The following is a 14,903-nucleotide window of genomic DNA, read 5'->3' as shown; positions in this document are numbered from 1 at the left end:
CATCAGATAAAACACCATGAGGTGTTCTTCATTGTCCTGCTAATCTTGGCTCCATGTGGGCAACCCTGCTGTGCTTAGTTATGTGGGTATATACTGTACAGGTTTGTGGGTAGCTGGATGGCATGTATAAGGGAGATCTAAGTTTGAGAGTTAATAGATGAGAGAGACTGATTTTTTTTCAGAATTTATTTCTGACAAAAGATTTTTTACTTTGGTTAAATTAGTGCATTTTAACACCCAATTTCAGATTTTTTTTAGATTAGACATCATCATTAAAATCTTACTTTTATAAATTCTTCCTTTATGCAGTTATTCTTTAGTTCTCTTGCTCATGTCTTTATTTGTTGCTTTTCTTTTGTATGCATTTCAAGAAGGCTCCCACAGGATTTGAATCCCCTTTAAAAGTTAACATATTTTAGAAGAAGGAAATATAGTAAAAATAGATTTAAAAAACTTTTTTTAAAGAAATGGATGGCCTTGGAATCCTGGTTTGTTATTCAAATATTACAAGCGCATGCATAAAGATTTATCAGCTCTCTGTCCTCAGTTTAACATTATACATCCTATCAAGTCATGATGATGAAGATCAAAATGTTTACTGAAGAAACTTTAGTGTTGAGTTGAAAGTGATTGTTCTCATTTTTACTTTAACAAAAACCACCGAGGATTTCATCTAAAATTAAGACTGACCACTGACAAAATCTTTTTGCAATATATGTTATAAATCATAAAACCCTATTTAAAATGTAAAAGCCCCAAATAAGTTTGATTTGGCAGTTTAATCTGTGCTCTATAGTTAAGACTTTTATTGTTACAATAATAAAAAGAATCTTTTTTTTTTAGCATGTCAGGTTTAGTATGTGACCACAGCATGTGTTCCCTCTGAATGAACAACCTAGAAAATTAAACACAAACAGCACTTTTTCAAGCACTTCATTTTGGTGATGTGACAAAAGTACAGCAGTCTTACGGCGTTTTTCCATTACATGGTACTTGCTCGACTCGCCTCAACTCTACTCGCCTCGCCTCAACTTGATGCACTGTGCGTCCGTTTTCCATTGCAGATTTTAGTACCGCCTCAGCGTGGCTGGTCGTCATAGCGGCGCCGCAGTAAACTGCCGGGTTTGTTCAGGACACCCCCCCTCTGTCGCTTTCACGTCACCTTTTGGTACCGGCTCAGCTCGCTTGGAACCTCGACTGAGGTGGTACTAAAAAAAGTACCTGTTAGCAGGTACCAGGTACTTTTTTTCGTAATGGAAAACCAAAAAAGGCGAGGCGAGTCGAGGCGAGTCGAGCAGGTGCTGTGTGATGAAAAAGCGCCATTAGCAACCATCTGACTTTGTGTGACTTTGATGGTGGCTTGATGTATATTTGTGTCCAGTATGATGATATAAGAAATACATGCCCTCCTTGCTGTGTGTGTCCTTCCTGCAGAGTGCAGCTCAGACTGTCAGCGCTGCACGGCAGACCTCCAGACGGGCATCGGCAGTGTTTGTCTGTGGTGTAAAGTGCCGAGGACCTGGCTGCTGGGCGATCATTGCGTCTCCCACTGTCCCCGGGGCTTCTACGGCTGGCACGGAGCCTGCATCAGTAAGGACTTTTACTCCCCTGCCTATACACACTACATTACAAGGTCAGAGGTCAGCCAGTAGTGGCCCCTATATGGAAAAGCTGTAAGAAAAATGCCCCCAATGCTTTTATGTTTCATTCATTAGTTAAAAGATCTTTTATATTGAGGTCATTCTGTTGACCTGGTACTGTAGGAGCTTTTTCTTGAAGAAAAACTGTATTTAAAACCAGTGTTTTAAGAAACATTCTGCTTTATGGATAAGTCTTTACTCTGTCAGAGAGATATTCTCAGAGGTTTATTACCCTACAGCGATGCTGGTATTGTTTTGTGTGTGTGTGTGTGTGTGTGTGTGTGTGTGTGTGTGTGTGTGTGTGTGTGTGTGTGTGTCTGTCTGTGTGTCTGTCTGTCTGTCTGTCTGTCTGTCCTGGAGACACCTTCTGTAGTGTGAGCTACCACAGAGGTGGTTTTGAGTTCTTTGCCTGGTGTTGTCTGTCTGTCTGCGGCTAGATTTTGTGACCACGATAGCGTCCCAAATGTGCAAGATCCAGTCACTAAACTTTGTGTAGTTGAAATAAAAATGAAGGCATCTTCAGTAGTTAGAAGATGGGGGTTGCCTGAGCAAGGGCACCGAAAGTAAAATGGTAGGAAGTGGAAAAGAAGCCATTGTCCCCGCCACACTTTACGCCCCTGGCCCGATTTGGCGTCGGGGCTCCTGTGATCCCATGGCAAAATGGTATCTTTAGTCAGGTTTAGTTTAGTTCTTTTTATTTTGCAATGTAATCAATTCTGTGTACATGCCCTCAGGCTTTAGAAGTACATGAGAAAACTACTCCCTGATTCAGCTATAATGCCCAAAAGAACACCAAATCCACAAATGTCCTCCTAGCTCACTGTCGATGCTTTGACGCTGAACTGCAAACTGTGTAGATATTGAAAACAAAGACTGGGCAGATATTCGGGGATTTGGAGGAGTTACTGTGTTGAGAAAACCTGTATTACTGTTTAAACAGTTACTCTGTACTAGAAGAAAATAGAAGGTTTCATGTTGGTTAAGTATAGCCATCATCACCCCCATTAGTCATTATTATTAACATCTTCACCATTATATTTATTCTCATCAGTACCATCTTCGTTAGTATCATCCTCATCATTATTATTATCCTCATTCTGCTCATCCTCAACATCCTCATTGTCTTCATCATCATAATCGCCCTGACTATCCTCATCCTCCTTGTCCTCATTATCATCATAATCATCATTTTCATTATCATTGTCCTCACCCTCTTCATCCTCATAATTATTATTATCATCACGCTTCTTTTGAGCAGCTCAGCAGCCATAGCCGCTGCCTCCACAATAAGCTGCTGTGAATGCACACATATTTAAAACAGGAAGCGTCAGGCTGTAAGAGCAAAACCTCTGGAGTCTCATTCAGCTGAGCCCCACGCACGCACGCACGCACGCACGCACGCACGCACACACACACACACACACACACAGATCTATAAAGAAACAATAAGAAGAGAGATCCAAATAGCACTTGTAAATACATATACACCCAAAATAAATCAACCAACATGTACCTAAAAACAGACAATAAGAATTTCATTTTGAGTTTAGGTAACATCTCACTCCTGTTGATTCAGGCCTGATGGTGAATTTCCCTAGCCTGGATGCCAGCCAAACTTAGCCCCGCCCACAACATTTGAGGTCGGGAAGTTCGGTCTGGACTTGATCCGTTGTGGAGCAACTATGCTCGAACCAGAGCTGTTTGGACCAATCAAATTGTCAGGGCGGGCTTTATACGATGACGGACAGATGATCAACAGTAACGTAATCAACCACGTCCCCAAAGAGCGCTTGGGTTGAATTTGTTTACAACAAAGATGGCTGCCGCTGGAGAATTGAGATGTGTAGATTCCGCCATCGCGTCTTTTATAGATGACATCGACAGCGCATTCATTTTAAAAGAGGAACAGAGAACCGCGATCAAGGCATTTGTCGATCGGAAAGATGTTTTTGCCGTCCTTCCTACTGGATTCGGCAAAAGTTTAATTTATCAGCTGGCCCCGATGGCCGCTAAGAAGATGGGGCGCTCTGATTGGTTGTGGGTCTGTCCAATTGAGTGCAGAGGCATTTTCTTTCCTGGTTCCGTTGAAACACGCCCCATAAACACAGCTCAATGGAGCGGTATCAGACTCAGATTCTGACTAGAATCTGAGTCTGACGACGTCAGGCTAGAATTTCTCCACATCGGAGTGACATTTGACGTTTCCATCTTTTTGGTGTTGATGATTATTACTCAAGGCTGAATATGAGCAGTGTGTGGTGGGGGTGGCGGTGGGGGATTGGAGCAGCACAGCAATCTGAGAATGACTAGACCCTTGATAGTGATTAGTGAGACTTATGAATATGTATTTTTTATGTATTTTTTTTTTGTTGCCATTTTACGGCCTTTATAATGACATGAAAGAGGAGAGAAGGGGGGGTTGAACCCACGGCCACTGCGTCCAGTACTACAGTAGTATAACAGTACTGATTTAAAAACTGCATATACTGTATATCTCATGTAGTGTTCTCATTATATTGTAGTTTCATGGGTCAGTACTGTTAGTTCCCAAATATAATGCATTGATATATTCTAAGACATAAGTTGCTTCATGTTTTACGCTGCATTATACTATCTTATAACACATTTTTCCTTGCTATATTGCTTGAACTATACACGGTTTCCATGACCCAGTTTCTCCACATGGAATATTTTAAGTTTCCATTTTTTTTTTGTACCCAGAATGCCATCCTTCATGTGAGGCCTGCAGTGGGACGGGGCCACTTTCCTGTACTTCCTGCCCTGCCGTCAGCATTCTGTTGCCCTCGGGTCTCTGCGCTCCCAAATGTCCCCTTGGTTACTATGACAATGGTCACAGGATCTGTCAGGGTAGGTAACCGCTGCTGCATCTCACCTGGAAGATATCATATCTCAAGAACCAGAGATGTTACTACACATCTGAGATTATATTGTGTTTTAATGACTTACAGGAAGTGGACTAAATAATAAAAACACTACACAGTGGTTCTAAATATCAGCTCATCTCTGAGGTCTTGTTCCAATTTGATCGGCACGGTGAACAAAAAAATATGTGTGCCTCCTGTTCATCTGTACTAATGTAGTTTCCCTTTCCACTTGCTACATTATAAACCGTTAACGTATTCGTGACATACGCACCTGCAAGCATAAACTCTCTTGTACTTCTGCTAGTTGCTTTGAAAACATTTAATGCAGTCATGAGGAATTTATTCAAGCTGGCATATTGCTACCTGGTATTCAGAATATTTCGACTTAAGCTTTTTGTAACTTAAAAGCACTCAGACAGCGAATACTGTACCTCTGCCAAGGTTTATTAATCCTCTAAAAAATGAACATAGTGATAGGCAGTCACAGGATACATGTGCCAGAGTTTTTTCATTCAAGTACCTGCAGCTAGTTGAAAACTGTGCCAATATTCATAAATGCCCTAACTTGACTTCTTGAAAACCTTTAAAAGATTCCTGGACCTGCACAGAAAATTAGCCATTTTTGCTTTTTTCCAGCATCACCTGACTTTCTACCAAATTATTATTTTTTTTAAATATGTTGATTATTCTTTGAGATATCCTGTTAACCAGCAGGTAAACATACACAATCAAATCAACACATTCTTGTTGGATGGAATAACAATAACAATCCTGTAACTGCAGCCTGAAGAGCTGGTGGATCATTTGGAAACTCAACAAACGTTGTGCGATAAAAGTGTCTGAAATCATGATGGCAAATGTGAAACATGACAAAGCCACATAGTCAAAATGTTCAATAGGTAGGTTATTTAGACCATACCTGGATAGGGTGGTGGAATGTAACTACATGTAAGTACATTTACTCAAGTACTGTACTTACGTACAAATTTTAGGTACTTGTACTTTACTTGAGTCTTTTCTTTTCATGCCACTTTCTACTTCTACTCCGCTACATTTCAGAGAGAAATATTGTACTTTTTACTCCACTACATCAATCTGACAGCTTTAGTTACTAGTTAATTTACTATTTTTTGCACACAAAACACATGTAGTTTATAAACTGTGGTGTTTAATTATAAATTAAATGTGCTGTAGGTAGGATTGAGAAGATCCAGGACTTAGCCAAAATATTTGAACATCGACAACTTCTCAGTCCCTCCCCCCTTTCAGGTAAAGCCCAAAACGGTCTCATAATGAATGCGTGTGCATGAGCAGTGATTGACACACGGTTAGACACCCCCCCCGGCCCTGATTGGTGCATCTGAACAGGGAGCTGTGGATTTTTGCAAATCGCACTACAGGCTGTAGGTGGTGCCAGAGGAGCCGGATATTTTTTTTAAATGACCTGCATCATGTAGTTCTACTGGAACATAGGGTCAGTTTCAGCAAATATGACAGAAAGTTAGTTTCATAAGTCTTACCTACTGCACCACCACCAACTACTCTGTACCCAACAATATATAGTCCAGCTGAAATGATTTGCCAATTTAACACTTAGTTGATCGAGAGAACTGTTTTGATCGTTTCTAGTTTCTGAAATGTGAGGATTCTTCAGCATTGAGTACTTTTACTTTTAGTAATTTAAGTACATTTTCCTGATGATACTTACATACTTTTACTTAAGTAACATTTTCAATGCAGGACTTTTACTTGTAACAGAGTATTTTTACAGTGTGGTAATAGTACGTTTACTTAAGTAAAGGATCTGAATATTTCTTCCACCACTGCTTGGATACAAAAAAGCCACATTCAGCTAATCTTTGGTGATGGCAGGTGTTATTACGTCCTGCAACCAATCCTTTCCCCTCTGACCTTCTAACCTGATCTCCATGTCAACCTTTTTGTCTCCGGCAGCATGTGACAGCCAGTGCCTGACGTGCGACATGACCGGGGTTTGTGCGTCCTGCCGCGACCCGGCCAAGGTGCTGCTGTTCGGAGAATGCCAATACGACAGCTGTGCCCATCAGTATTACCTCAACACCACGACCCGGGCATGCAGAGGTATGCTGCCGTCACCATGGCAACCCAACACACACTGTAGTGGTACAGGGAGGGTGAGGTGGGAAACACTGGTTTAATAATGACGATATGTAGTGCTCCCTTTATGATACTCATAAATTACTCTCCATCCATATTGCATTTAGTGCAGTGTGCTACATGGAGTTTATGGGGTCCATTGATCAAGTAATAAACTGTGGGACCAGATATGCAAATCCCAATCAACGTGTGTGTGTTTTAACTCTGTATTAAATCTTCCAGTGTGCAGAGAAGTTGACGAATGAGCCTCAGAGGATCCATGTCCAGACTGAATTACTTGTCCTTTTTTTCATTTTGCATGCAATAACTCTGTTCATATATTTAATTACCCACTAACCAGCCCAGACCACATCCTGTCACACTGAATCTCATTCCTTTTTATTGCCAACTCACAAATAAGATGTGTGAAAATATGTTTTCTCCTTTGTGCTTATCTCAAAGAACGATGATTAGATGGGATTTAGGTTTAGAATGCGAACAGCCAAACTGTGTTGTCACACTGGCTTAACACAGATATCCACTTTAATTCACAGAAAGCCATTTCATGTGAAGCTTACTTCCCACAAACGTCTCCTAGCAGACTTCGCTTTATCAGTGATTTGGTTCAACGTAAGGAGATTTTTCAGGTGCCCAAAGGAACGGGTCCCTAAGGTGACCACCATTTCTCATGTCCGTGCCACACGGGATTAGAAACTAAGCTAACTGCTAGTGGCTAGATACACAGTTTGATTTCCTGTGAGGCAGCTAGCAGTGCCTCTCACCTTGACAGGTGGTTTTAGCCATCCAGCCCAATCTCGCTCGTGTTTATCCCCCCCCAGCTAGCTGCAGCCGCTATCTGGATAATCCACTGAACCCTGGATGAACCCAGAGTGTTAGAAAGCAGCACTGCTTGTTGCTCTCTGAAAACTAAAGGGCTTTAAAGGAACCTTTGGGAGATTTCACTTTGCCACAGGGGAGAGTTCCCTGAGAGAATCTCTTATAAACCCGTCAGTACGTTTACAACAACCTACATTCGTTTCGATTTATCTTTTTCTACGGCAGAACCCCTAATTTACCTCTTGGCTCCCTTTGGATCTTCAGAAAAGCCCTGTGGAAGCCTCCACTATTCATCCCAGTAGTGGAGTAGCTTTCTACACTCCCTCTGTCATCTACAGTAAGAAAGTGAAATGTTGGTAGAAGGTAAAGAGATGAATTGTAAGATGTTGTACTACTTCTCATGTAGGCTTCAAGACAAAATTAGGAAACATATGTAAAAAAACGGCGTGTTTACCAGCAGTAGATTGATCAAAAAGTATCTTCTCAAGAATTGAGGATGCTTTTGGGTAAATGTTAACAGTAAGATCTAAATGTTGTTTTCTTTTCCTCGCCATGTGACTCAGAAAAAGACTGCAGAGTTCACAAATAGTCCAATATTCAGATAACTAAAACTTGCCAAAATTAAAAAAACAAAGACGCTGCCGTGGCTCTAGGGATACCAGTATCTGTCAGTCGGTCGGTCCACCACTTTGCTAAAGAGCGAAATACAACAATCTTTTTTACAGACATTCATGGTTCCCAGACAAAGTATCCTAATGACTTTGGTGATCCTCTTATTTTCCTTTATAGCATCTCCAGCAGGTTGACAGTTCTTGTTCTTGAGGGAAATTTCTTGACAACTATTGGATGGATAGCCATGACATTTGGTGTATACATTCATGTTCCCCAGAGAATAAACATTTGATGAGGATATCACCCTTCTTGAGAAGTTCATGAAGACATTTACTGTGACCAATTTATAATTTACTTGACCAAAAGATAAAAAATAAAAAGCTGATAGCCTGACTGTAGACTGTTATAATTATATGCTCTGCATTACAAGTATATATTCTGTATAATATAATGCCCCCCTGGTTTACTCTGTAATTGCTAAGAATGCCATGTTTAGTCATTGAGTCATTGATTATTTGTAAAACCTACTTTACTTTTAATACAAACCTAGAAGCTCACACAAACAGAGTTTTATTTGTCCTAATTGTGTTTAATTCTCTTGTCAATATTAATGGAGCACAGCACAAACTCAACAGATGTGCAGGTGATAAGAGAGAAGGGGAAAAACACAAATGGGTTTAGCATAAATCCCCTGCTGAAAAGAATGTATTAATCCTTTTTCTCTCTCTCTCTCTCTCCCCCTCCCTCCCTCTCTTCTGTTTTGCTCTCACCTTTTGCTCTCGTCCTCAAAATCCCCTCCCTTTTAATCCCAATGTCCCCACACACAAACACACTCCTGCGCTGCCTTCCATCCTGTTTCCAGAGTGCGACTGGAGCTGCAACGCCTGTAAAGGCCCTCTGCGGACAGACTGCCTGCTGTGCATGGAGGGATACGTCTTGCAGGATGGAGTGTGCACCCAGGGGTGCTCGCCTGGCTCCTATCAGGATGGAGACAAATGCCTTGGTCAGTCCACCAAAAAGCAGATAAGCTGACAAACATCACAAAAAAGAAAGTGTAGATATGTGCAGCTACAATCGTGCCAGCTGCATGTATTTCTCCTTCTTTTGCGCTGTTTCTGTATTATCTTATATATTAAGGTGCTTTCAGATATTTTTTGACCATGTATTTCTTATTAAAACTGTTAATCAACAGCAGGCGACCCCAAAGGTTCCTTGAGAGACCCCTTTGATGGTGTATCTGTAACGTGTGGTTGTTCAGGTCAAATTTTCCTTGTGAGGAACATTAAAGTCCTTCACAGCTCTTATGTAATCATATGTGTACCACCATATTGTATAATCATAATAATACAGTAGTAGTATTTTTAACACATACTAAATATTCTCCTGAATGCCAATAAAATCAAAATCCATAGAAAAATAGGAATGAAGTAAATGTGCATTTGGAGGTTTGGCACTTTTTTTTAATCCTCGTGTTTAATGCTCAGTGTGTGTGTGTGTGTGTGTGTGTGTGTGTGTGTGTGTGTGTGTGTGTGTGTGTGTGTGTGTGTGTCTCGCTTTCTCTCTGTCAGGCTGTGATGATCACTGTGTGGAGTGTCGGGGTCCCGGACAGTGCCAGCAATGCCAGCCTCCCTACGCCACCCTGCAGGGTCAGTGTGTGCTAGAATGTGGCAGAAACTACTTCCTGGACGCCTCCTCCCAAGTCTGCAAACGTAAGAGTTAAGACTTTGTTAAAAATACAATCCTTTTTTTTTTTTTTTAAATCTCTCATATTTCTAACCGTTTCTAACCAGCCTCAAAGTTTCTTTTGAGAAAAGAAAGGTTATAGAAACATTGTGTCCAACTTATTAAGAATTCTATTTTTTTGTTGTTGAATGAAGTGAAATACTCATCGTGTGGATTAGAAAAATACCAGCTCAAAGTACAAAATGAATGAAAAGTTGCGATACACTTTACTTGAAGATATCTACATAAGAGTGACATGACACTCATGAACATCATCTCATGAACGTGTCATAAACATTATAAACAAGGCATAAATGTTTATGACATAATGCTTCTTTTAGTAATTGTCATTCGGTTTTTGTCATGACAAGTTATGGTTATGGTTAGAGTTAGGGTTATGGTTAGAGTTAGGGTTATGGTTAGAGTTAGGGTTATGGTTAGAGTTAGGGTTAGAGTTAGGGTTCATGTGTCATGACTGTCATGACAGTGTCATGTCACTCTTATGTAGATACCTTCAAGTAAAGTGTTACCAAAAGTTGTACCAGCTTTATAAACATTCCATCTAACACTCTGACTAATCTTCATCTTCTTTAGCCTGCTCATCCGACTGTGTGCTGTGTGACGGGGTCGGACGCTGCAGTGCTTGTCGTGACCAAACCTACCTCATGGAGGGATACTGCACGCCCGACTGTGGAAGTGGATTCTACGCCGATCAGAAAACCAGGACCTGCCACGGTAATAATGTGATGTCTGTTTTTCAGTTAAAGGGAAAAAATTGTTACTGTCCCATAGCACAAAATGACAGCAATCAGAGGGTCGATAGAGTTCGTTAGTGATAGTTAATGTTTGGTAAATACAGATATTTTAGCAGATATCACAACTGCCTGCTCTCACTTATGGAACTGTCCAACCTCCAGGCACTACCTGGTTAAAAAGCATCAGGTCATAAATGACATTACTACAGTCCAATATTCAGCATTATATTTCTATTTATTTTTCATTGCATTAGATGCATAAACTGTAAATACAGTCTATGATTAGATGCCTATGTTGGATCTTTGCACTTACTTTGTATTAGTTAGCTGAAAAGTATGAGTTTAGTGTGTTGCAGGTCTGTGCCAGTGACAGTTTACATGCAGTAGGCATGTTCTATTAGGAAAAGATAAGTTCTATTAATGCTAAATAATCTTGTTTTAGAGATCTAAAGCAAAATTCTGCAATGTAACTGCTCGGGGCGCCTTTAATGGGCATCCACTTCACTCTGACATCTCTTTATTAATGCATGTATAGGTGTGGTTTGTGCATGTGTGTGTATTTCAGGCTTAATGTGTAATATCAACAGAGTGTAAAAATGTAATTTCCCCCCTGGGGATCAATAAAGTATGTCTTCTTCTACTTCTTTATCTTAGTTAGCAAATTATTGTAAACTCAGCTGCTTGCTAAGATGAACCAGCCTCTTTTTCTTTCTTCCAGAGGTCCACTTATTACTAATTATTATTTACGTGAATTACGTCATTGGACTACACGTTGTTGCAGAACGATGAACAGCACTGTTTTGTGTAGGTACGGCGCTGTCCATTGCACTGCAATGGAGCCTAATAATAGTGACACTGAAGCACACTGGAGCTCTGTGAATATATTCATATTTTCCTCATTAATGATGTATTTTTCACCTACCGGCAACCCATCCACTAAAAATCTAGAATGTTAATTTGTATGACCGACTCAATCCCTGGCTGTGTGTGGTGTATTTGACCTTCTGCATGACTTTTCTGCAAATATGAGCTACTGTATGAGAGCTGCAATGATGATTGTGTCAACATGGCCTGTTGGCTGGTATTTAAAACACATGCGGTGGGCTATTCGTAGTTTTATAGTGGTGTTGTATCGGCATTGTTCTCTTTCACTCACTATGCCTGCCGGCCCCTATACAGTTCCATTATGTTTTACAGTAGACATTTGTAGTTAACTAAGAAGGTAAACTTATTTGTTTTACTTTTGGTTAAACTTTCAATTACCTTTGCATCATGCACTATAAGCGCTTTATTCTGCACGGCTTTCTCGCTCTCAAAACAGCCTAATTGAGCCTTAAAGTTGATCTCGTACGTAAGAGATAACATCTCCTAATTAGGAGATAACCTTTAAGATATTTTCTCCTGCATAGGAGATAAACATCTTTGTTTTTTCCCCCCCTTGCCTTTCAGGGCTTCTGTTCCAATACAAATTGGAACACATGTTAATATTCACTTTATAGTCTGTCGTATCTGACAGATGTCCAGATACCACCGGGGTGTGAGGGCATTTTTATTGTATCCAAATGAAATCAAGAAAGCCACATCAATAATGCAAGTTAACCTCAAGATGTTACATGAAAACAAATCCACATGGTGGGTTGCTAGGCAACAGGCTGGTTAACCAAGGCATACAGTGGTGAAGCTAACAGTGTAATCCCACATCCTGATGCTGTGTGAGGTGAAGTTGTTAAATGTTAATGTCCCTCCAAAGCTGCAGCTCATGTCGTGAAAAATGTGTGCTGTTCTCTAATTAATTTAACAGCATCAAATACACGATTGCTGCTAATTCAAAATTAAAATTAAATTAATTAAAATGTATGTAGGACAAGTCACCTAATGCTGAGATCCACATTGGAACCAACAGTTACCTACACTTTTTTTCAAGTACATAGTACAAATATACATATCACACAAATGACAACTCCTGGGAGAAAGCTGTATTACATATTTGGGAACTTTTCCTATCAGTGACATAAGTATATTATAAGTATATTATAAGTGGCATTTGCAGCTTTTTAGAATTGAGCATTTGAATTTGGAAATTTTGTTGAAAAACTTAAAGGAACAGGAGGGACATATTAAGGAGTAATTGATAAAATGTCTTTGTGTTAATGACAACAACAATGAATGGTTAGCGATTAAGGTCCTAGCTTACATATCAGCCCTTTTAAGCTGCACCAAGTGGGTTTTTGTTCAATTCAATTCAATTTCATTTATAGTGTCAAATCATAACAGGAATTATCTCAGGACACTTTACAGATAGAGTCGGTCTAGACCACACTCTATAATTTACAAGGACCCAACAATTCCAGTGATTCCCCCAAGAGCATGCATGAATGCGTAAGTGCGACATTGGCAAGGAAAAACTCCCTTTTGGAAAAACCTCGAGACAGGCCCAGGCTCTTGGTGGCGGTGTCTGTGGTGCTGGTTAAAAGTGTGATGAACAATGGCAATAATAGTCACAATAGCTGATATTGTAATAGTTATAATAGTTTATGGTGTCGTAGAGAGCACAGCAGGCGTAACAGGGCGTGTAGAGGCGTTGGCCGGACATATACTCTAAATCAGCCGGTTGCAGTCGCGTAGCAAGTGTAATAGACTGTAGGCGTGCGACTGTTTCCTGACGACAACTGCCACCATGATGTAGGTGCATCATGATCAAGATGATGCTGGGCGGAAAAAGAACATAAGGACTCCGGGGAATAAGCTCCCTGGAGCTTTGTTAGTAACAAGCCTTTCTGTGACACGAATACACACAGATGGAAAGCGAGAGGAGAGAGAAGCTCAGTGTGTCAAAGGAGGTACCCCGGTAGTCTAGAACTATAACTGCATAACTAAGAGCTGCAGAGAAGGGGAGATAGGGAGGCTGTGTTCCATGAGTGTGGCTACGCACCTTCCCCCGCCGGTCCTAGGCTAACGCCGCGACTAATAACTTGTTGGCCCCATGGAGGCAGAATAGCTCATCAACAAGCTGACCAACACAGACTGTCGAATTCACAAAGAATGTATTGCAGACGCTGATAGCACCATGAACTGCGCATAACTTGCAACCGCTATCTATCGAGGTGAGTAGAGTTGAGGCGAGTCGAACAGGTACCATGTAGTGGAAAAACTTTGTGAACTGGACTGTTTTTTTAGGCTATTTGCATAGAAAGAGGCATTTTACCTAATTTAAATACATGCAAATATCAGAAGAGCACCGAGAAGCTATTACTTGGCAGTTCAGTTAGGGGTGCATTTCACCCGCTGCGGGTGCTTTGAGAATTACACAGTGTCTTTTTGTCTCATTTGTGTAGGTTTAGCGGTCACAAAAGCTGCGCAATAGTTTTGGAAATTTGCCTCAGGGAATATATTTAGCAAATATGTGATAGAAAACAGTTGCCTACTTAAACATTCAGCAGTTGCAGAGCAACATTAGCATTAAGAGTTATGTCTCTGGCCTCCTGATGAATGTAAGTCCAGAATTTACACTCTCCTTTTTGTCAACTCAAACTCCTGAGGCTAATGGCAGTTACACACCAGGCCGATAATCGGCCGTTGGACAGTCTGGCGAGGTCAGTGACCCGAGTCTGTTCGGTGTGTTCCGTGCTGTCGTCCGTCGGAGGAGCTGTCGGCCTTCATTCTGGCCGACCTGACATGCTCAGTCGGAGACAGGGCAGTTGGGAGTCACCCAGAAATGGCAAGCGGGATGACCGTGACTCATGCCGTAACTAAGCCTCTCAAAATCTGACGAAAATCTTTTAAACTGACCCTTGTCGATCTGAAATGAAGACATATTCAACAACTGCATGGCCTATTTCTCACTTAAAATGTTTTCAGAAACAGGTATTTTAGTACAATATGAGATCGTAATCTAAATGAGTCGCCAGTAATGGCCGGTTGAAAAATCCAAAATCCGGAAGCAGCAGCCAGACCCATGTGACGCGTTCGTCCAATCAGCTGCCGGTTTTAATTTTTTGGCCGACAATACAGATTAGCGCTGCCTGCTGTTATGGAGACGTATTACGTCTCGTCGCTTTGGTGCATTCCGAGGCACTTTTTTGACTAACTCGGGGAGACTGATCAGTCCAACTGCCTTATCTGCCAACGGTCGGCCCTCTGGTTGGTGTGTAACTGCCTTAAAAAGATTTTGATTCAGAGAGATTGGAGCTGTCTGATTATTAGTTTCCTCTTAGTAAAATACTACAGTAATTGGTTCTCCTGAATAACACTGAGAAAGAGCATTGTCTGCATGGTCAGGTCATTAGAGAAGTCTTGTACTTTTAATTTTTGGCTTTTATGTTCAAACAGTGCTTGTC

General features: G+C 40.9%; 1 protein-coding gene across 1 annotated transcript in view; it reads left to right on the top strand.

The window, feature by feature from the left end:
- fras1 (Fraser extracellular matrix complex subunit 1) overlaps nt 1–14,903 on the top strand; it is a 258,103-nt gene that overhangs the window by 151,574 nt on the left and 91,626 nt on the right. Inside the window, exons 20-25 of the mRNA XM_078251454.1 lie at nt 1,435–1,590; nt 4,362–4,508; nt 6,479–6,625; nt 8,952–9,092; nt 9,658–9,798; nt 10,406–10,546. Coding sequence (XP_078107580.1) covers nt 1,435–1,590; nt 4,362–4,508; nt 6,479–6,625; nt 8,952–9,092; nt 9,658–9,798; nt 10,406–10,546 — 873 coding nt within the window. The remainder of the gene's footprint in view (nt 1–1,434; nt 1,591–4,361; nt 4,509–6,478; nt 6,626–8,951; nt 9,093–9,657; nt 9,799–10,405; nt 10,547–14,903) is intronic.

This window comes from Sander vitreus, chromosome 5 (genome assembly GCF_031162955.1).
Source record: "Sander vitreus isolate 19-12246 chromosome 5, sanVit1, whole genome shotgun sequence".
NCBI lineage: Eukaryota > Metazoa > Chordata > Actinopteri > Perciformes > Percidae > Sander > Sander vitreus.
Note: the sequence above shows the minus strand (reverse complement) of the source record. Positions and strands in the feature narration are given on the sequence as shown.